Below are 23,304 nucleotides of genomic sequence, written 5' to 3' on the forward strand. Positions count from 1 at the left end.
TGGCCAGCAGGTTTTGATCTGTCAGTTCAACCTCAGAAGTGTCTCTGCTCCTCAGACACTGGACACACATCTAGCCTATTATGAGGTATTTCAGACAGGTGAGAGATCTCTTTCTTAAGGTTTCTGCTTCAGGTGATGCCTGCAGAAGTTTCTTGCCATCTCTGACCTGCTGAAAGCTAAATGTCTGCAACTCACAGGCTCTCTGCTTTGTAATCTCAATACTGCATATTTTTTAAATTGAAGAAGGCTCTGCACTGCTTTGCCAGTATCCCTGGCCGTGTCCCTGGCTGCCTGGGTGGCCTTCCAGCAACCACTGCAAAGTCCAAGGCTTTGCCACAGCAATATCTAGGTTTTGCAAGCAGCACAGTTGGTCCTCATCCCAGAACAGATCAGAACTGGCTCTGCCTGTAACAGAACAAGGGCTGTGCCCCGCGCTGCTCAGGGTTTTCACGCTGTCCCCGCTGTCCCCGTGGCAGCGCAGGGCCGCTCAGGGAGGATGAGCTCGGAGCGCGGCCAGCGCGGCCATGCCGGGGCAGGCGGAGCAGCGGCCGGGGCCGGGCCGAGCGGCCGAGAGGCAAAATGGATCTCGCTGTGCTCTTGGCAGCGCTCCTGGGACTTCTCATTGTCAAGGCTCTTTTGTTTCAGCTGAGAAACCCGAGCTCGCCTCCTTGCATCAGGAGCTGGATCCCTTGGTTCGGAGCTGCGTTTCAGTTCGGGAAAGCTCCTCTGGAGTTCATAGAGCGAGCCAGGAACGAGGTAATGCGTGTGCTGGCCTGGTGCTCGTGGGTGCGTGCTCAGGGTGGCTGCCTGCAGGGGGAAAGGCGAGCAGAAACTCCTGCCTTCAGTTTTGCCCTTTCCTGTCATGTTTTATAACGTCAGGAGCATTTAAATGGTGAAGAATCGGCTTAGTGCCACCAGCATTGGTGAGTTGTGGATCTGATCCAGGCACGGTCTCTGTGCTGTGATCATCCTGTTTGGACCTCTGCCGTTTTGCTTTTGCAGTCTGGCTGTGTGTTAATCTTGGTTTCAGATAATGTGGAAAGCTCTATGCCAAGTGCTGGGACCAGGAAACTACTTATTTGCATGCCTAAAGTTAGCTGAGATTTTTGAGCACCAGCTGAAAAAAGTCCCTCAGCATTCAAGCAACACAGATGTGCTTGGCAGATCAAATTTTCTGTCCTAAAAATCTTAACTAAACATAGGGGTCAGGATTTACCCCTTGGACTTGAATTTCTTTTTCTGTGTCTGTCGGATAGAAAGAGGTCAAATTCTTAATTTCTAGATATTTAATAATAACTGATATAAACCCCAGTTTCCCACTTTCATTCAGGAATTATATTCCCCCTGCTACTACAGTGTCATCAACCTTGAGTGTTTCATGCTGAAGGACTACACAGCCCCATTACTTGCAAAAAATAGCTAAAAATGAAACAACTGTTACATCCTGAAATTTGGAAAAAAAACCCCCACATCAATAAATACTGGATGTTTAAAATTTACTTTTTTCATTTTGAGCTTCTAGATTTCATATTTGTATTTCTTTTTGTCTTGTTATTAACTCATGGTGTTGAAGCAGAGGATTAAATCTGATCTTTGAGAACAACAAGAGCTTGCTTGTCAATCTTGTATTAAAGCACATTAGGTGCATCATGGGGTAAGCTTAGAGGTATGATCTGGAGTTTCTTGGCTTCTCTGTGCTTGACCAGGCCAGTTTAAATTTTTTATTTTTTTATTACTGTGTCTTTTCTGTAGCTTTCATCTGTGCAAATGCACACTCATTGGCTCTGGGTTAATTAATTTTGGTGTTCATCATCATCCAGGATGATGCTGTGGCAGCTGCTGACACATCTGCACACTCCAGGAACACCTGAAGGACTTTATAAACCTCTGGTTTCGTTGGGACAGAAACTAGAACAAGAAACATTCTCAATGGCTGAAAACTCAAAGCAAAGAAGGAGAAGAAGGCTTTCTTACATCCCTCCCTTTCCTGTGTGTTTGCTGGTAGGGCTTCTCCTTTGACTTTTGGTCCAGCATCTCCTTCTGACCTCTCTCTGTGGTCCCCCTAGGCCAAGGGGGATGTCTCCATCCATCCCTCCCAGGTTGGCCACCTGCCTGCAGCACCATCACCTGACAGTCTCCCTGCCTCTGAGGAAGGCCACTTGTTTGTTGTCCCCTTTCTCTCCTTAAACCCTCCTCAGGCACTGAAAGTCTCCCTCCCTTCCCACCTCCCACACTGGCACACTGTCCTGAGGCCAGGGAAAATAAGTCTTTTCCTGCCTGCTCCCTTTGAAAGAGTAGGCACTGTTGGAGAGCACAGCCAAACCAAACACGTGCTGCTGCCAGAGGGGTCATTAACAGGCACTACAGGGCTTGCAAAATCCATCTGCAATAATTCCAGGCTCCTTGATACTGCCAGGACAAGGTTAAGTGTCCTTAATATGAGCGAGCTGCCCTCGTAAAAGGTGTTACAGAAACAGGCTTTAGGCAGTGTGAAACCTCCTCATTTCTGCAAGGTCATTGTCTTCAGGGGAGACTCTTGCAATTCCTCCTCTGGATTAATCCTTCAGACTGCCAAAGTGACACTCATGTCTTTCTTAACTCCTTTCTTCCTTAATTCCTTTTGTGTCTGTCCTTCACTGTTTTTTCTCTCAAGCCCTGGATAACACAGTAAAGTTCCACTGCTGCCAGCCTGCCCTTTGCTTGGAGTTTGCTGCTTCTATTTTCCTCCCACGGAAGAACATGTGGGCTGGAAGAATTGTCTCCTTTCCCCCTTGTGTCATCACTGGGACTAAGAAAAGAAAGTTCCCCTACTCTAATAAAATATTTAATCTCTCATCTAATAAAAGATACCACCTCTTCCTCCTAAAGCTGCCTGGTGAGACAAGTTTTGTAGCAGTGTGGAAAGGACAGGAAATAACCAGAACCACCATGCCCCATAAAATACAGGGTGATCTGCTTAATGAGGGGTTCAAAAGGTGGCTCCCCAGTTCTCCTGGCTAACATGATAAGAGTTAGTAAGAAATTTCAAATTCTTCTCCTCAGTTTGCTGATTAAGCAAACAGGAAAAGTTCAGTTAAACCCAGGAGATTGTTGTGCACTGGTGTGGGGACCTGTGGGATCCATACATCCCTCTCAGAGACAGTGCTGAATTGGGACAAGGTGCTGTGTCCAGGACTGTCGGCCTTTCTGTGTGTGGCTGGGTGAGGGATGGCTCACTGGGTTACCCTGCCAGGGACACGTGGAGGGGAGCAGGCTGGAGAAGGCTTCTGGCAGAGCATTTCCATACTCAGTGTCCACAGCTGAGTCCCTGAAGGTCTGTGACTGGTTCCAGGTGTAGAAGATCAAAATGCTGCTGTCCCTGAGCTAGAGAGGGGACATGGCATTGACCCTGTGTGTGTGCACACCCACGGGAGAGAGAGAAAACCCACCCAGTGCTCCCAGCTCGCAGCAGAGCTCTTGGTGCAGTGCAGCTGTCTCAGCTGACAGTGGTTGCTCCCTGTCAGTGCCCCTGGGGAATATGACTATTTCCCTGATTTCCTTTGGGATTTTGGAGAACATAATTCAGAAGTTTTTATTTCTCTGGAGTGTTACTTTCTTTAGGCTTGAATCTGTCTCTTACTGTGACACTGAAGTGTTTCCCAGTCTTTGGAAAAAAATTAGCTTTCATGAGTGAAAGCAATAAATCCTAAAAGGATTTTTTTTTCTTTCTATATCTCTGTGTTGTGAAGTGTCCTTAAAGCTGTTTCAGATCAGTAACCTGGCTGCAGTGCTGGCAGCAGAGCCTGCATTCTGTTGGTACCTTCCCATAAAACAAGTGCATTCCAGGAGCTGATTTTATTGCAGTGTAACATCAATGTAATTACACATTTTGACAGATGAGCAGTCTGGTATTTTATATCTGGTTATTCAGGTGTCTGTCTGGGACTGCAGCCATCAGGAGATGCTCAGTCACAGGGTGTAAGGAGCACACCCAGGTGAGAGTATGTCCTCCTGCTTTTTCTTCCCAGCTCCTGGTTTAGGGATTTGCTAGGCTGGAATTTGCATCTATATGATTTGACCTAATCTCTTTTGTTGCCCTATGTATAAATTTGGCTTCACAGCAATGCACAGCAGTGAATCCTTAATTTAATCATGACCCATATAAATAAAGTATTGTCTGGTTTTAAACCATCTAACTCCTAATCTCAAGCCCATTAGCTTTTACATTATGAGGAACTGAGAATGATTGTCTTTTCATCTTTTCCTGGGATCTAAGTTCACTTAATCTCCTTTTATTGAAATATTCATGCATGTTGTGCATCCCTTTGACTGTGACTAGCTCAGAATATCCCGCTGAGATGGAATGGGCAGAAACACAAATTAAAGATGCAAGCACAGGATGGGTTTAGATGTTTCTTGTCCTTTTTCCTCTCCTTTCCTAGCAAGAGAAGAGCTCCAGATTAATTATCATAGAATGGTTTGGGTTGGAAGGAACCTTAAAGATCATCTCATTCCAACCCTTCTGCCACAACAGGGACACTTTACACTATCCCAGGTTGCTCAGAGCCCCATCCATCCTGCTCTTGAACACTTCCAGGGATGGGGCATCCACAGCTTCTCTGTGCAACCTGTGCCAGGGCCTCACCACCCTCACAGTAGAGAATTTCTCCCAGATATCCAGTGCAAACCTACTTGCTTACAGTTTGAAGCCATTTATTAGCACTTGCAAAATAGATTTTGGAGTAATTTCAGTGTCATTATTCTAAGCCTTCTTCTGTGACATTTCTAGGTCTTCTCATTTTTTAGACTCTCAAATGACTCCAGATCACGGGTAAACTTTTAGTTCTTCTTCCAAAGAATGAATTAGAAAATACTTCTAACGCCACATAACCTTATGTCTCCGTAAAAGCTGTACTGGGCTCTTTTGAAGTACATCCTATTTATCCACTACTAATTCCAATCTTTAATAATGCTTTCTCTAATTTTTTGAGTACCAAAGTGACTCTGAGGCTTCCCAGGTCCTTCTGGCACTATGTTTGCCTGTGGGTCCTCCTGTTGCTGAGAATGATTTAACAGATCACAGTAGGGAGTTCTGCAACTTCTTATTTTAATTCCTCAAGAGTTCTGAATTGAAATATTTATCACTGTTTTACCTAGAACTTGTTTAAATCTGTTCTGCTCAATACTTCCTCTAAAACAAGGTCTCAGTCCCTCACTCTCAGTGCAAGGCTCCAAGGTGGGACTGGTCCTACACTGATGTAATCCTAACTCAGGTTCCTTCCCCACTTGGTTTCCTTACACCTTGAGTGTTTATCAGGCTCAGCAGCACACTGGGAGACTTCCTGCATCTGGCATGCTTGGAAAAGTCTCTAATCTGCCTCTGTTAAGGCAGATTGCCTTTATTAGTTTGATTCTCAAACCTTTCTTAGTAGTTTAATTTTGCTTTGCATTCATCAAATGTCATATCTATTTGGACACAAAATTCTGCTTTCTGAAAGATTTTTTTGAATATCTGCCATGACAGTGTTGCTCTGTAAGGCTGACTTATTCTGGAGAAGGCCATCTATGGAGCTTTCTTTTTCAGTTTTGTTAAATATTGGTCTAATTTTAATGATTCTAAATTGATTGAAGGAAGTTGGATGAGATTCAAACCCAGATTGTTGTGTGGGTGTTTGCAGGTTACCAAGATGGTCTCTGGACAGGTAGTCAGTGCTGTCAGTGGAGTCCAGGGGCAGCTCAGCTCCCTCCAAAACCAGGAGTGCAGGAGATGGTCTGGTGCATTGGTGTTCGGGATCCCCTGACTGCACAGACTCCATTTCTTTTGTCTATTATAGGAACTCAGACATCTTGTTCACATGTAATCACCTAAAATAAAGTGTTCCAATCGTTAATTGAGTGTGACCTTAATTGAATAATTAAGTGTTATTGCAGGCTGCTATTAGTTCAAATTCAATTTTATTTTTAAATTAGTTAAAGTACATTTTAATGTTAATTTAAAATTTTAAACATCTAATTTTTAAGCATGGTACAAATTCACTGATTTTTATCCAGACTGATGATGAGGAGATGGACATCAAAAAGCCATCTTAGAAATTCAGCTATTATAGAGTCATGGAATCACAGATTGGTCTGTGTTGGAAGGGACCTTAAAGCTCATCTTGTTCCACCTCCTGCCATGGGCAGGGACAAATTCCAGTGGACAGGTGCTCAAAGCCTCGTCCAACCTGGCCTTGAACACTTGTTATTAAAACAATATTCTATTTATTATCCCCCAGAGAGTTTGAACTGTCATTCTTTGTTTAATAATTTGCAGTTGAAGGGCACAATCAAAATTCAGCTGAGGCCAGGAGGAATCTTCTCCTTGGCTTCAAAGAGCTTTTGATGAAGCAAGGATTTACACTACAGACACCAACAGCAAAAGAAATGGTTTAAGTCAATGGCATAAACAATGTGAGCAAGGTAGAATGATCTTTTTATGCCTACATCTGGCAGACAGAAGATATTACACATTTGTTTTCTAGTTTAGAGTATTTACAAACATCAGTGTTAATTTTGACAATGTAGGAACTCAGAATTGAATTCCTATTGCTGGAAGTTTCAAGAACGCTATAGGATATTAGATTAAGGGAAGATGAAATAATGATTAATGGCATCAAAAACCTTTCCTGAATGTCAGTCAATCTGTTCTGCTCAAAGGTTGTTAGCTATTTTGATATTAATCTCTACAAGAAAGAAATCATTGGTATTAGGAGAAAAGACAGGGGGAAGGGAAGGGAAATATTAAAAATATGTAGGAGGATGGACTTTTTGCTAAAACAGTGTAGACTGAAACTGTAGGATTATGGATTTTTACAGTATTGGTACTTTGCTGTGTCAGCCAGAGTGTGCAGAAAATAACCCATACCTTGACTTCTCTAAATCCACATAGGTTGTATTGCTTGAGCTGCAAGGTAATTCAAATATAAAGTGTTAATTTAAGAGAAGAAATGTCTTTACTCTGCAAGAGGTCAGACACATAGCACATTCCCTTCTGGTCATAAATCTGCAAATTTTGGTCTGATTCATGTTCATCCTGTGCAGTTCTGAGCCAAGGTGTGCAGAGGGCAGGAATGACCAGGTCCTCCCTCCTGACCTCTCAGCAGCACTGAAGTCGTGCTGGGGCTCCTGCAAAATGTGTTAACAGTGTACTGACAGGAAATCTCTGTTTGTTCCAGCATGGACCTGTGTTCACAATATTTGCTCTGGGAAAACGGTTCACTTTTGTTACTGAGGAAGAAGGAACTGAAGTATTTTTTAAATCTGAAGACTTAAATTTTGAACAGGCAGTGCAGCAAGCTGTCAAGAATGCAGGTAACTGAGACCTGTCTCTTTTTTAAAGGAAACCAAATCTAGTTACCCAGGAAGATTAAATCCCAACCAAAAGCCTGTTGGCTTTTTGATCATGCCTTAAATGCTTATTTTAATCCATGACTGTGATGTGGAATGCTGAAATTCAATTTCTCCATGATGACCCAGTACTGTAAACCAGCTGAGGGGTTTGGATTCAGTCTCAAGGAATGAGAAGTTTCTGATCCAGGGAATGTTATTATTTTCACCATCCAGCAGTCCCAGTTTGAGATCAGGTCCTTTGCTGTGGCTGGACACCCCACATGCATGTACTTTGTTAAGAGCAGTTGTAGGTAATTCTATCACTTCACTGGAAAATCAGCTTGCAGCAATAATTACTTGCAGCAATAATTACTTGCAGCAATAATTAGTTGCTACACAGTAGTGCAACAGTCATTAGAAAAGGATGAGGTGTTTATGAGGATGTACTTCTATAGCATGGAGACACAAACTGGTTTTTTTCACTTCATTCAGTTTTGTGGCTGCCTGCACATCTCTGTACATCCCACTGGGGGGAAATCTCTGGATTGTTGGTTCTGGCACTGAAGCTCAACGAGGCAGGAAGATGTTACACAGGCTGGGAGAAGCAGAGTCATTACCAAAATCTTTACATGGTTACAAGGAAGCTTCCAGGGAATTTTACTTTGGGATAATGAGGGTTAAGGCATTTCAATTAGAAGTTAAGTGTAAAAATGTTCACTCTATCTTTCAGTGAAAAATCTGCTTTCCAAAACGTTTCTGTTTCATTTTGTATTTAGTCTCTGTTCCTGCAGAAGCATTTTATGAGAACCATGGTAACCTCTACAGCATGATGAAGGGGAAGATGAGTCCCAGTAACCTGCACATGTTCTCAGGCACTTTGTGTAAGGAGCTCCATGAGCACATGGCTCACCTGGGCACAGAGGGCACGGGAGACCTCAATGCCCTGGTAAGGTAAGGGAGACTTGCAGCACATCTCTAACTCAGGGATGTCCTTCATGGAAGGGAAATATTTCTGTAAAGCAGCTGGAGCTCAAAAGTCTTAGAAAAGTTTTGTCAGGGTGCTCATCACAGCTTCATGGTTTCAAAGTGGCTCACAGAGTGGACAGGGTTTCATGGAAAGGTGTTTCTCCCAGTTAGAGGAAGCATCTGAACTGCCTGTTTGGAAGAAAAAAGAAAACACAGCATGTTCCAACAAACCCTGTTTCCCAAAAGATGGGATAAAAGCTTCACATTATTTATAAAGAACTTAGAAAAAATGCTTAATCTTCTGCAGTTTGACAAGTTTCCATGTTTGAGCCAAGCTTAGCTTGAAGCTTAACTATGACCTTCTGCGACTGACTTGGCTGCCAGAACTTCACGTTAAAAAAAAATTGTTTCATGTGACAGCAACAAAGCTTTTAACTCTTTCTTCTTCCTGATTATCTGGGATAACACCTGTATCTTGTCTGTCCATCTGTACTACAAGTTGAATATTCATGGAATCCTAGAATAGTTTAGTTTGGAAGGATCCTTAAAGATCCCCTTATTCCATCCCCTGCCATGGGCACCTTCCACTAGAGCAGGTCACTCAGAGCCCCATCCAGCCTGGCCTTGAAGACTCCCAGGGATGGGGACAGGTACTGCCTTTGGTTTGGACCTGTTTCTAACACCTCACATTCACATTGTCTTTTGCTGCCCTTTCCTGCATTATACAGCTGTTAGTGCAGTTAAATCACTTGGCACCTCTCACTCCAGTTACTGCAATTTAGATTAACTGGGAAAAATATGGAGGAGAGGGCTTTGAAATCTTGGAGGAGGTGATTGGTTCTGCTTTGCTAAACAAGGCAAAGTAAAAGTATTGGAATGCAGCATTCTGAATAAATGTTATTTAGCTGTCTTAGAATTAAATCCTTAGAGCCACCAGATGGCCCCCTCTTCCTAATAATCTGAAAATCAGAAAAGTGAGCACTGTTCCCTGAAATACCCATTTAGCAACACATGGAACACAGCAAAGGCTGCACAAGAGTTTCCTGGAGTACAGAAGGGTCTGAGGAAGGAGCTCAGAGTTTGCAGGATAACAGAGGAGCAAGCATGAAAGAGTGAGATGAAAAGAAACCAAAAAAGCATTATCTGCCCAGGAAAGCTGCAGCTAGAGGGAGGATGTTTCAGGATGTTTGGTCCAGAGGGGTTTGTGCAGTGCCCAGAAGGTTCATGTGGGTCAAACTGAAATGAGAGGGGTGGTTCATGGGGAGAAGGGGACCTCAGTGGCCAGAGCCTTTCTGCTTCTACTCGAGTGACAAAACCCCAGCTGGTGAAGTTCAGCCATGTGTAGAGGACCAGCCTGAGCTCTGTGAATCTCCTGCCTCTGTCTAAAATCTGAAATAAGTGTGGGGCTTATAAGTGTGGGAGATGTGAGCCTTGTGCCAACCCTTCCATACTGGTGTCACCCTTGAGTCCCACAGCTTCCAGGGTGGGCAATCCAACATGCTGCACCCTGCTCTAAAACTGCTGCAACAGCTTCCCTGTGGCCCCTAAGTCTTGGGCATCTTGTCCTTGCAGGCATGTCATGTATCCAGCAGTGGTGAACACCCTGTTTGGGAAGGGCATCTGCCCAACCAGTCCGAGTGAAATCAAGGAGTTTGAAGAGCATTTCCAGAAGTATGATGAGGACTTTGAATATGCTTCTCAGATGCCTGAGTGCTTCTTGAGGTAAAGGGGCAGAGCTGATGATTGTGGTGTACCCACTACAGACATTTATCTTGCTGCAGGGTCAACCCTGGGAGGGGAGACATTTCCCCTGGATGTTGCCCAGTTTATACTGATGGTGTGCCCTCAGGTGAAGCAGGTTTTTAGCTAAATGCTTCAAAAAAGTTCTGACTTTGTCTTGTGCATTTTCTTGGTATAAAGCAGAAATAACCTGGCTAGGTGAGCAGAGCCCAGCTTGGACCTATCAGGGAGTAGCAGAATGGGGTAAAGAGCAAAGGCCTGAGCCTAAATGTGAGTCCCAAGCTCAGGGGGCCTCCAATGAGGTGTCTGTCTGCTCTTTTCCACACCTCAGCTGTTTTCCCAATACCAATCCCAGGTTACATGTCTGCACTGTCACAGAACTGACCTTGGGTAGAAACACCTAAACCCTGGGGAGGTGCTTCCAGATGGTGTCAGTGCTCTCATGGGCCATCATTGCACCTTTAGCACCTCAGAATAACTTCAGAAAGAATTGAGGATGCTCTAAAAAAATGGCCTTGATTTTCTTCAAGATGATTGGCCTAAGCAGTCTGTCCAAGTCAACAATGAAAACCTGTAATAAAAAAGTATGAAGATGTAGGAGTGTTGCAGTCCCAGGTCCTGGCTGCAAGAGGAGGTCTGGCCAAGGTCTTGGACGTGCTGTTCCTCATGCCAGTCATCACTTGGCTGTTCATCAGCTGACTGCTGCCCAGGGGCTTTTGGAAAACAACCCAAGGAGGGCTTCTCCTGGAAAAGGAAATGTTGGTTTGTGTTGCCTCAGTAAAGTGCTTCTTGTTTGTTGCTTTTCTTTACAGGAACTGGTCTAAATCCAAAAAATGGCTTCTAAAATTATTTGAGAAAGTAGTGTTGGATGCTGAAAGGACCAACCCTTCAGAGACCACATCCAAGGTAAACATCCAAGGCTAGGAAATAAGATGACTTTGTTGTATATTCTGACTGAAGCAATGGAGGGCAGGAATTACTTCAGTACTGGAAGGAGTAAGTCAAATATGTCAGCTTTTATAGTTATACCCAAATGTTCCAGTATTGCTGGCACCTGCAGAAGGACAGACCCATAACTTAGACTCCTGTTCCTCCATTTAGTTCCTTTTAAGCAATTCTGAGAATTAACATCTTCCCCTGGGGAATTTTAAGGCAAGGGGTCAGAGCCTGCAATCCCACGCTGCAGTGAGCAGTTGAAAGAGGTGAGAGAAAGAACCTTCAGTTGTTCCACTGAGGGCACCGTGCTGTGAAACTTCAAAACCTTACATGTGCTATTTATAAACCCTGGTGCAGAGTGAGGAGATCCTTCAACAGCCAGACTGGTAGAAAATGGCAGATTACTGGCTTGGGAGCCAAGTACCCTAAATATTGATTGTGTCAAAGCTGAGATAAGTTGTTCCCCTGGTTATTCTCCTGAGCTCTGGCAGGAATTCTGCCGATAGGGCTGACAGATGTGACGGCAGACTGGCCTGGGAATTTTGATCTACCAAATGGTTGTAGGACAGATCATTAAACAAAACAGGTTTTATTTAGACTTCAAAAGCTTTACATACTGCAATTTATTTAATAAAATAAACCAGATCAGCAGAAAGAAAGAGAAAGCTGGAGAGGAGCTGGTGGGAGGTAAAGAAGGTGCAGGAAGTGGGCAGCACAAACTTGGTGTCTTAGGTTGGATGGGAATTTGGAAAAAATCAGCAATTTTTTAAATTCAAGATTGGCCTTTTCCCCTCTGAAAAGTAGGCAGGAAGGTTTGCCTCAAGTGCATGGTTGCCCTGCATTTAAGGAAATACTATAAACAAAAGCTGATCCTAATTGCACAGTTGCTATAGTTCCAAATATCAGCCCATTGAAGTCACTGCTTAGGTCGCCAACAAGGTGCCTGAACTAGGGAGTTTGCTGATGTGTCAGACCATCTCTTTATAACAAGCACTTCTGGGCATGATCAGAGAGAACATTTTCTTCATTTCCATTTGTTCAACTGGCTCATTCCCATTTTGAGGTTCTTTAAAGCAGAGGTGTAGAGAAGGGATTGGAATAGAGATTTTTTTTTTCCTTTCTTTCCATACAAGCAACAATAGGGACTGAGGGAACTCAATCCTCTAAAACTTTAAGGAAATGGAGAGCAGTGAAAGTATTCAGGAGGAATTCAAGTGGTGCACTGAGTTCCTCTTGCCCTCTGCCTGTGAGTCTCACTTTCTTTTAATATCTGTCATCTCTACATTGTGCCTTCCAAAAAAGCCATAACTAACATTACTTCTCTTTGAGAAGCTAGTCCTTGAGCTCTAGTAAGCCCTGCCCCAAACTACATTTTAATATATTCTTGGAAATGCAGATTATTTTCTTTTATTTTTAACAGACACTTCTACAACATCTCCTAGATAACTTGCAGGGAAAACATCTAGCTCCCAAGTATGGTCTCCTGATGCTCTGGGCTGCCCAAGCAAATGCTGTGCCTGTAAGTACATCAGCTGCAGAAACACCTTCTCTCTCTCTTGCTCCAAAGCCTGGATTTGGGGAGGAAAGGCTTTGAAGCAGAGGTCACACACACTCCATGGATTCCAAAGAAGGGATTATCACACCCACATGCATCACTACAAATATACCCAGGCTGCAATGTCACAGAAGCAATGACAAGAAAAGCTCTTCTTGTATTTTTCCGAAATTATGTTGTCCCCTGTCATAACATTTCAGGAACATAAGCCTCACAGCTATTAAGATCACAGTCCTAAGCTGTGAAGAGCATTTAACTCTGTTTTGAAGCACTGTGGCTGTATTATAGAAAAGACTATTTCAGATACCCTGGTGTTACCAATTGTAAAGAATATCAAAAGCATAATATAGAGTAACTTCATCTGTGTGTAAACCCTCAAGTGATTTTTTCTCTTTCATTTTTGGGAAATCTGCTGTACAAATGCCAGTGGAAGAAAAGCAGTAGTTTGATTCTAGAGCTGTTAAGTTTTTTCTGTGTTAGAAAAGGATTTGCTGGATTAATGATACTGATATAAGTATGCTAACAAGCCCAATATATCTAAGACAGCTTAGGCTGACCAAAGACATTTACAGGAATTTCTCAGATGAAAAATCCATAGCAGCAAAAACATCCTTTATTTACCATGACTACTAAGCTCTTTCCAGCACAGTTATGTCCATTACAGATGTGATTTAGAAAAACATGATAGTGAGTTATTTTTATATGTTCCCCTAACGGATATATCTATGTTTTTTGGAGATTGGATATTACTGCAGTTTAGCCTAAGGGAATTTCATCCATTTCAGTGAGGTTTCTGTGGATTCACATGTTGGCATAAGTGGGAGGCATAGCTTGCTGTCTGTTATCAGGATAACTGACATTCCTTCCACAACACTTTCTTCTGTAATATTCAGCTGTAAATAGACATACAGATATTTTTCTGTTTCTCAGAATAGTAACAACCACTGTTCTGGGGAATGGAATGACGAAAGAAAAGGCCTTTCACCTTCCAAGGGCATTTTTTACAAGCACTTTAAACCCTTTTATCTGAAACAATTCAGTTATCCCTTCTTAGCCCATGGAGAGAAGCCACAGTGTCCAAGTGCTGTACAGGAAGGCTAAGCTACATGATTTGCTTTTCAGAAGGAGGGCTGCATCCATGTCAGTGTGTTTGGGAAATAACAGTCAGAGTTTCATCCCTCACCAGCACAGATGGCCCACGACCAGATCTGTGTGCAGGCTGCACCTCCCGCTAGCTCAGCAAGAGGAGAGAGACTCCTGGCACTGCTGCCAGTCCTTCTGGTTTCATCCTGCTTAAGAGGATTTTCTCCTATCCTAAGTTTTTTGATTTTCAACTTCATTGCATAATCAGTTAGCAAATTATTTCTAAAGGGGATATATTACTCCTTGTTTTGCTGTTAATTAAAACTTTTCCTGCCCATTTTAGTGTGACTCACTATGACAATGCCCTGCAAATTATTTTACCTCATTTCTGCAAATGCTAGTATGAATGTATGAATTTATTTTTCTTTCATTCCTGCAGCTAAAACTAATCATGCATGATGATTTAGTAGTTCATTTAACACCTAGTTATTTGAAAATAAAGGATTCTGTGTTTCAAAGCTCAAGGCCAAAGCTATATAATGTTCCCTAAAGATAAGTACACAGCAGATGACTAGACATAATCTCCCAGGAGCTGAGCCCTTAGATGTGGATTTACCCAGGAAGCACAGCTTCCCATGCATCTCAAACACAGGAGGCACACACTAAAAAGGCCAAATGTTTTCACCTGCCTCTGTGATTTGCTAAAAAGATACTGTCATTCTGTTCCATGTCCTTCAGTTCAAGGATTTCCATTCTGTTTAGGTTGCATTTTGGACCCTTGCTTTCATACTCTCTAATCCTGCCATTTACAAGAAAGTCATGGAAGACCTGGCTTCTGTTTTTGGCAAAGCAGGTAATAAATGTGATTTTGTCCTTCTGGAAGCTGGAAGTGATTTATCCTGTGTTGGCCCAGCACAGGGCACACTTGGTCAGTGGCTGGGAACAATGAGTATTCAAATTAAGGGTGCTACTGATAGCATAGACAGCTCTCAGGTCTTTACTCAGTATATGATCAAGATGTATTTCTAAGCAAACCCATCTCTGATGTTAGCAGAAGGAAGTAGGAAAAGAACAGTATGTGTTTGTCTCTTTGTTCCTATCAGAAAAGAACACTATGTGTTTCTTCATTCCTATCACTTAAACTTAGATTTGTATTTGTATTTCCTAGTTTTTTTGCTTTTTCCAGGCAACTAATAGTTGAGGTCTTTCAGTTCAGGTGCTTTTCATGGTGTGCTGTTCACCAGAGTTACAGCTATTCATGGTTAAAAAATGGACCAGGAAATGTTCTTTTCTGTCATCAGAGGCAAATTTTTCCAGCATGGTTGACCCCCCATGAGTAACCTCTTTCCCTCAAAAAGCAGTCACCTATTGGGAGTAGTTGTTCCCATATGCAGTCCCTTGGACCAGAGTTAAACTTTCAGAGGAGCTCTTTGTTGACATGGGTTAAAACATGCCAGTAATTAACCAATAAAAAAAATTCCTGAAGTCTTTCTCCTGGTCTTGTTTCATTTTCTAACGTTAACAGAGTCCAAGAGCTCAGCCATGGCTTCTTGTCTTGGTGCCTACAGTCCCTGAGATTTCCATGCAGTGTCCTGTGAAAGCACAGAAAAACTCTGAAGACTTTTAACTTCCAACATGACTTTGTTTGGCCCCTTCTATCTAATGCCATATCTATACCTTAGAGTTATTGAATTATGTCCAGTGGCTTTTCTTAAATGTTACTGATTTGAGTCTGTTTATTTACTTTGAAATATAAAGACAATTTTTGGGTGTAAACAATGCCTTGAGGTCTTGAAGTATTTCACCCACAGTCCTAAAGCAAGACATGCCAGCCTGTATCAAAGCAAGTATGAAATGTAATTTTTACATGGAGTCTTCTTTCTCATGCCACAACAGGTAAGGATACACTGGAGGTGTCTGAGGAAGACCTGAAGAAGATCCCTTTCATTAAATGGTGCACTTTGGAAGCCATACGGCTGAGGTCTCCAGGTGCCATCACCAAGAAAGTCATAAACCCAATTAGAATTAAGGTGAGGTTTGGTTGTGGGGTTTTCCCCCCAAAGAATGCTGTGTGATTTGTCTGGAAAAGGTCCTCCCAATAGATCTGGGTAAAATTACAGTGACAGAGATATTCCCCAGCCTCACATATATATTCTTTTTAATAGATTTGTTTATCATTAATTTATGAGTGGTTTGGATTGTCTGGCTCACAGTCTTGCCTTCAGTTTTGAATTGATTTGAGATTGAATTGAATTGAACTACAGATACTGATGGCATATAAAAGAGGAATCAGACACCACAAAAATAGTTGAAGGATCTACATTTTAGTTACTGATAAGACTCCTTTTTTGTCCTATTCACTACCATTCAGAAGGGAGGTGCCAGCATTCAGGAATCTGGCAAAGAAATGTTTGGGAAAAAATCCACTCTCTTAAGGAATCAGTGCTTGTGACTATTTAAGATTACTGATCAAATTATCAGTATAATCTATCTATTGTCATAGAAGGCTTTCTTTGAGTTTCTTTGCATTGAAGGAAGTATTTAACAAAATATTTAGGAAAAAGAAAACAGCTCACATGATAAATCAAGAAGCAGGAAAGACAGAAATAATGCTTCTGATCTTTTGATATATAAAAACCCAAATTAGAACACAAATAATCTTTCCAACTTCCCCATTGTTTAGGTTTTATGGAAAAAAATAGCAGCAGCAAGAAGAAACTTCAGACATGTAATGTGGCCACCATGGCTTTATCACCCTCACTTGTCTTTTCTTAGAATCTTCTGCTGATGGAAGAGAACTACCAAGGAGGGACTATTTTGTGAGATTTTTAGTTCTTTTCTTAGAGATTTTTCTCTTTTCAGAATTTCACCATCCCTGCAGGTGACATGCTGATGTTGTCACCATATTGGTTGCACCGGAATCCAAAATATTTTCCTGACCCAGAAATGTTCAAACCTGTAAGTTGTCACTCTTAGTGTGGATATTTTGCTGCCTTTTCTTCCATTCACTTATTTTACAATAAAAGTATATGGATGAATGGGCTTAAATCTGGCTGGAGAATGGCCTTGAATACAGGGACATAAAGGAGGAGCCTGTGGAAATAAAATGTCTTTTAATTTCAGTGACATGTTGCAGATAATATGGTACTATTTTAGTGTCGTTTTGATCCTGATCTTATCACTCTCTGTAACTCCCTGAAAGCAGATTGCAGCCAGGTAGGAGTCAGTCTTTTCCCTCAAGTAAGAGCTGATAGGATGAGAGGAACCAGCTTCAAATTGTGCCAGGGAAGATTTAGATTGGATATTAGGGAAAATTTCTTGACTGAAAGTGCTGTCAGGCATTGGAACAGGCTGCCCAGGAAAATGGTCACCATCCCTGGAGGGGATTTGTGTAGCTGTGGCAGCTGGGGATGTGGTTTAGTGGTGGATTGGCAGTGCTGGGTTAATGTTGGACTCAATGATCTTAGAGGTCTGTTCCAACCTAACCAATTCTGTGATTCCAAGTATTCTCCTCTCCCTCCTGGATGATTTCTCGTAGGTATTATCTCTGCTAATTCAGTAGTTAATCTAGTTTCTTGATTATTATTCCACTGCAGGTGGCTGTGTGGGCAGGCTTGTAACTGCTCTTTTTAGCACCATCCAATATAGAACAGTTTGTCTTTTTTATAGAAATACATCAAGAAGTAATTTAAACAAAACTTCCCTTCTAGCAAACTCTTCCTGATTTGAAATCCCTTTTAACAATTCCTGCTTCTTTGAAATCTGAAGCTGAAACTCTGATGCAGCAGCTTATTTTTTTAGTAACTTTTTTTCTAAAGAGCAAGTTAGTTTGATTTTTAGAAACTCTCCCTTTTTTTCAAGAGGAATAGATGAGTGCCCCTTGGACATTGTCATTCCAAATGTATGACCTTGCTTCATCACCATGGAGATTTTTTTTCTTCTTTATTGGATTTTGATGCTGACAAGTTTCTTCCTCAGAAATCTCTAATCAGCCCTAGCTGAAAAAAACCTCTAAAGTAGATAAATGCAAGATGATGTCTTCTCTGGGACAGCTTCATCAGAGGAGTTCACCAGCAGAAGCTTGGCAGGGTGTTACTTGGCAGAGTAGCACTGAGTTTGTGGAGGCTGGTACAGTTTGTCACCCAGCAGTCATGAGATTTGCTTCTCTCAGTGTCACCCACCAGAACTTCAGTCAGTATTGCCTTGTTCCTTGTGTAGTCCCTTTCCTCTCAAAGCAATTTAGGATGGAGCAGGGATCCCTTTGGGTACAGACAAGCTGTTTTTTGTGGAGAGTCTTTCATCTTCTCACACACTGGCTTACACCAGTTAAAGCTCATAGACCTTGCATTTGTCTTAGAAATGTTTTTTCTGTGCAAGATGTGTGTGAGCTATTTGTGTGTCGTGGCACACTTTTGTGGCTGAGGCTTCCCTCAGTACTGGTTGAACATTTGCATTTGTAGATACATTTAAAAAGAGAAGGTTGCATTTTAATAGCTCAAGATGCAGGATTTAGGAAATGAGGACGTATAGGGAAACTGCTTTAGGGGTAATTTTGAAAACTTCTCCAGCATTTTAAGGCACCTAAATGTTCTTCAAATGGGACCCTCATTTCTTTCCCTGATTCAGTGTTGACTTTTGGATCCAGACTCTAATACTAACAGGTTGAATGCAAAAAATGGTATTAGTGCAACTTTGTATTGAGGATTAGCTGTCCAAGGTCATTTTTAGCCTGAAGAAATAAAGTTAAGCTTTATTTATATAAGGCTGATTTGGAAAAAAAAAGTTTCTTCCCACAGGATCGTTGGAAAGAGGCAAATTTAGAGAAGAATGCTTTCTTGGACAGCTTTGTGGCATTTGGAGGAGGGAAGCATCAGTGTCCAGGAAGGTCAGTGAAACAGCTGGAGTTTATTTATTCCCAAATCCTGCAGAGAACAACTCTCTTGAACTGGGTTTCTCTTACTCTTGGAGATAACGTGTTTGCTTTGCTCTTTGTCAGTCTCCTAATGCACCATCTGCACCTTGTTTAAACTGATCTGAAAGTGGTTTCACTCCTGGAAAAGACAGGTGAAGTCACAATGAACAGGCAGAATCTGAGACCAGTGTATCAAGGGATATTGCCCCCCACCCAGGGAGGAAATTCAACCTGGCTCTGCCCCTGCTGAGGTTTCTTTTCATCAAAGGAGAGTTGCTCCACTTCCATACACACCATTTTACAGACACAGTTACTTAGGTTGCCTTAAACCAGTTCTAAACAGACCTACAGAACATTTCTCAGGTCTGAGACTCTTTCCATTCTCTGTGATGCCATTGATATTTCTGCTGATCTTCAGGTATCCTAACTGTCTCCTCTGTGTTTGAATCTGGTCTTTGCATTAGGGCGCACAGAACTGTATAATGGCTTAAATTGCAGATCCTGTCTCACTTCACTCCTCCAGCAATGCCAGCCTTGGTACTTCCTGCATTCCTTCTGCTGTTTTCTCTGCTGTCCCTCTTCCTGGAAAAAGTCCAGGGAGCCAGCTGCTCCTTGTTCCTGTGTTCAAACATCTCTGTGCTCAATCCTCTGCCTTCAAAACCTGAGCTCCTCCGAGACAAAAATCTCCTTAGAACCAGTTGTTTTACCTTGAGTTCCATGTGGAGCAAGGAATCAGGAGGGTGTTGCAGAGGATCTGCATTCTGTAATCTGTGCCCTATGGCAGGCTAGAGATGAGGGCCAGATAAACTTTGTGAAGGCACTAAAAACATGAGCAAAATGAATAAAACTTCTTTCACCATTTAGGCTTGTCAGAGGGAAGTGCTCACTCACTGCTGTACCTTGGTGGCTTGTACCACATTCCTGAGCTAAATCTGAGCACAGCCTCATTCCCAGCAAGGGCAACAGCAAAATTCACAAGAGGCATCTGCAGGTACAGGGAAAGCTGCAAACAATGTTTCTGAAAGCTTCTTGTTTATGTATCCTGACCTATATCTTTGTTCAGGCTGTTCTCTGAACTCTGATAACATCTTTCAAATAAGTTTTTGTTTAGAGAGGAAAGTATAACATTTCTACACAGACAACAGATGGAGAATCTTGTTCTTGCTGAGAAACAAAAAAGCCCTTTCAGACCCTTTGGCAGTCCACATGGTAACACACACCTTCAGGTTTTTCAGCGACAATTGTAAAAGAATAATGTGATGGTCTTGAAAAAAAAGAAAAATCAAGTGTTGTATCAAAGATTCAGGTTGCAGATTACCTTCATACAACTGAATGCTATTTCAAGTTTAAGATGGATTTTTATTTATTTCCTTAACAAGGGTTATAAATTAAATATATGTAACATTTAGTTTCTCCATTGCAAGAGTTCAGCATAAAATTAAAAGCTACTATAATCAAACTGAAAGCCGGTAAATAACTTAGCTGTCAAATATTCTACCAAACTGATGTGGGAAGAGCTCCAAAATAGCCATTTCTGTGCCATATTTTTTACTTAAGAGAAAAATTTTATGTCAGTTTGACTGTTTTGGTCAAACCAGATGATTACTGCTTGTGTGACTGTGCTTGTCTTGCATGGGTTGTTGTCCCCTCAAGCACTGGGCTCCAGGGCCCTGCTGTGCAAACAGAGCTGGGACTGGAAGGACCCAGCCTTGCATGGTGCTGCAGGCTTGGAGCTTGGGCTACATCCCACCTGAGCTGTGCTAACAACCATCAGAATATCCCTGCACTCCATTCCCCTGAGCCAAGGCCACCAAAAGCTCAAGGCAATTGCAGTGTGAAATCACAGGGATAATTTGCGTCTGAAGCTATGCTGAAACAAACAAGGATATCCCACTCCAGAGCCCAGGGTGGCTCCATGTGCAGAGCCTGGTGGCTCTGCAGGAGTTACCTAGGGTCTGTGGGGCTTTTTATTTTCCCTTCACACCTGCCAGCCAACTCCATGTGCAGTCATGTAGCCTCTTCCCCTGTGAATTCCCCCATAGCTATTTCATCCAGGTTTCCCAGCATTTCTCTGTACAAGAGCAAGGTGGTGTTACTATTTTAACTGGGTATATAAGACTTGTGTCTAAACTCTGCAAGTGAGTAATCCCATGACCTGGCATAGGTGCACACTGGTGAATGCAGAAAGCATTGTACACACAAGCTTTAAAAACCAGTAGCCTGGAGTGTTTCACCTGCAATTATCCAAAATCTTCTCAGGCCTAAGAAATACTTTTGGGAGAGTGTTACGGAAAAAAGAAACCGTGCCCTTGGGTCTCCTACTGCATCCTAATGCTGACGCATTAAATAATAACTCCCACTATCACTGCTCTCTGATGTCACCAGGCTCCCAGCTGTATTATATAACTTTATATAGCACAATTAGTCATATGGCCTTTTCTGTTTGACTGCCTTCTCACTCCTAGGAAGTTATTTCAAGTCAGCAAGTGTTAGGAGAACATAAATGTTTATACAGTGGAAAAATCCATAATGATAAGGAGCTGGTTTAAAATAGGTGTCAGAAGGATACTGTCAGTCCAGTGTTTCACCAGAGAAAGAAGGGGCAGCTGCCACATTCGTGTTCTTTGCTGAGCAACAAACCCGAACTACAGCAGTTTCCCTATGGAAGATAAACTTTCAGGCAGAACTAAAGCACAGAGTGTAAAATGTCTCAAAGACACCCTGTTTCTTACCTGATAATAACACACATGTCATGGTCAGTCTGGTCAATGCTTCCTCCTTTTTCATGCAGGTGGTTTGCAATCATGGAAATCCAGCTGTTGGTTGTGCTGTTCCTGTACAAGTATGAATTTGTGCTGTTGGATGCAGTGCCAAAGGAGGTAAGAGATCCATGCACTTGTGTAGCATTGTCCATCTTTATACCCTTAATTCATCAGGCTCAGCTGAACAACCATGCTCAAATGTGCTTACATAAATTTTGAGAGGAGTATTATAAAACATGTATCTTTGTTTTAACTCAGAAAATCCAGAGTAATTCCAGCAGTTCCAGTTAGTGGGGGCTGCACTGGCTATATAACCAAGAGCTTACAAGAATATTTTGTCTCATCGTTGCCTAAACATTACCAAAGATTTGATACTTGTTGCTCACAAAAACAGTAAATATGGAGTGAGATCACTAATACTTTAAAGATATGGAACCAGAAGTAACACTTGTAATGCTCTTCCACTCCACATTCAGGGGTGGAAGGGAAATTACTAGAGTGAGACTGAATGAGCAGCTGAGACACAGAAAGGTTTTACACTTATGGTAGAACAGCACAGTTGCCACTTCATTATTTGAATATTTTGAAAGTATTCAAAACTGTGGAGATTTCTTAAGAGCTCATGTGTCACCCTGACAGAGTGACTGGAATAATAATTAACCATGAAGGTCCTACTCAATGGCTTCAGCAAAGCCAAGAAATAATTACTGTTATTTGGTCTTGGCTCTCTAAGACTGAAGATGCAAGAATATCTTAACATTAAAGCACAATGGTAATTCCATTAACTAAACTAACTGATGTGTTTTTTCTGAATTTCTTCTTTTTTCAGAGCCCTTTACACTTGGTGGGGACACAGCAACCCATGGCACCATTACAGGTCCGGTATAAATGCCGGGAATGAGAGTTGTCCAGCACTGAGCTTTCTTTGCCAGCCCAGGCTGGATGGATGGACTACTGAGCTGCTTCCTCATCCCACATCTTCAGACAGCTTCTCTGCCTGCACAGTTCTTGATTTCAGCTTTCAGTGCTGTACATTGTGCTGTGCCAAACCAGTGCAGTCATACCTGTGCTCTGCCCTGGCTGCCCAGCTCCCAGTGCTTCAATCCAGGCTCTCCTGCTGCATTCATAATTTGTGGGCCAATTACTCACTGACTTTGCAAATCTGATATACTGAACTCACCATCCAAACATTCAGGACAAAAAGCTTCAGTGTCTGGAAATCCTGTGTGGAAGCTGTGCCAGTACCAGCAGAGAAGCAGCTCCCTTGGGCCAGGTCACTGCTTCCTGCAGGGTGCTTCAAACCAAGGCCAGACTGGTGCCTCATGCTAAGAAATCACATTGGTAACAACAAACAGCTCCCTGGTGCTGGTGAGCACAAAATCCAGGACAGTCTGAGCAGAGACCTCTGGATCAGCTCCATCCTGATAAACTGTGGGGACTTGTGTGTCACTGCCTGTGTGGGCAGGTGAAGGTCTGGCTTGCTCTGCCTGCAACCAGTGCCGGCATCTTGTGAATAAAATGCATTTGTAATGGAAAAACTGCAAGTAGCATCTTGTTCCACTGGAACACCTGAAATTTCTGCTGAGCTTTATTTTGCTCCACAGGATTCAGAATCGGTCCTTGCCTGAATTTGCAATGAAAGTTTGACGATATTTAGCTCCCAATAAAAAATGATTGCAAGGAAAGCTGTTCCTGCTCATGAGACTGGTTGTCTATTTTATCTAGAATGCTTTTCCTTTCCCTTCCATGAGTTATAGAACAAATTGCACAAATCTAAGAATTTTTAATCCTGTAAAGAGTACCTAGTAAAAGTTGTTTGAAGATGCTGTCAAATAAGTTCAGATACCAACACTTTAACTGCTGTCAGATTGAATATACAATAATAGCTGGCATGTATTTTTAGTCCTATAAGTAATTATACATCATTTTAAAAGTATTTGCAAAAAATACAAATAGACTTTGAACAGCAGAACAAACTATGGGAACAACATGCATAGGAAAAT

General features: G+C 42.2%; 1 protein-coding gene across 2 annotated transcripts; it reads left to right on the forward strand.

The window, feature by feature from the left end:
• The first annotated feature begins 568 nt into the window (after positions 1-568).
• LOC131555598 (24-hydroxycholesterol 7-alpha-hydroxylase) lies at positions 569-22,958 on the forward strand. 2 transcript variants are annotated; one of them, XM_058801721.1, is made up of 12 exons: positions 569-756; positions 7,194-7,329; positions 8,124-8,298; positions 9,886-10,035; positions 10,866-10,959; positions 12,410-12,508; positions 14,390-14,480; positions 15,524-15,657; positions 16,490-16,585; positions 18,424-18,512; positions 21,331-21,418; positions 22,131-22,958. In XM_058801721.1, the coding sequence occupies exons 1-12, from the start codon at positions 580-582 to the stop codon at positions 22,200-22,202; spliced, it is 1,401 nt and encodes a 466-aa protein (XP_058657704.1). In that variant the 5' UTR covers positions 569-579; the 3' UTR covers positions 22,203-22,958. The 2 variants fall into 2 exon arrangements, with proteins under 2 accessions (XP_058657704.1, XP_058657705.1); XM_058801722.1 differs by lacking the exon at positions 18,424-18,512 and having other exon boundaries at positions 580-756.
• The last annotated feature ends 346 nt before the right edge of the window (positions 22,959-23,304 follow it).

The sequence above is a fragment of the Ammospiza caudacuta genome, chromosome 3 (assembly GCF_027887145.1).
Source record: "Ammospiza caudacuta isolate bAmmCau1 chromosome 3, bAmmCau1.pri, whole genome shotgun sequence".
Taxonomy (NCBI): Eukaryota; Metazoa; Chordata; class Aves; order Passeriformes; family Passerellidae; genus Ammospiza; species Ammospiza caudacuta.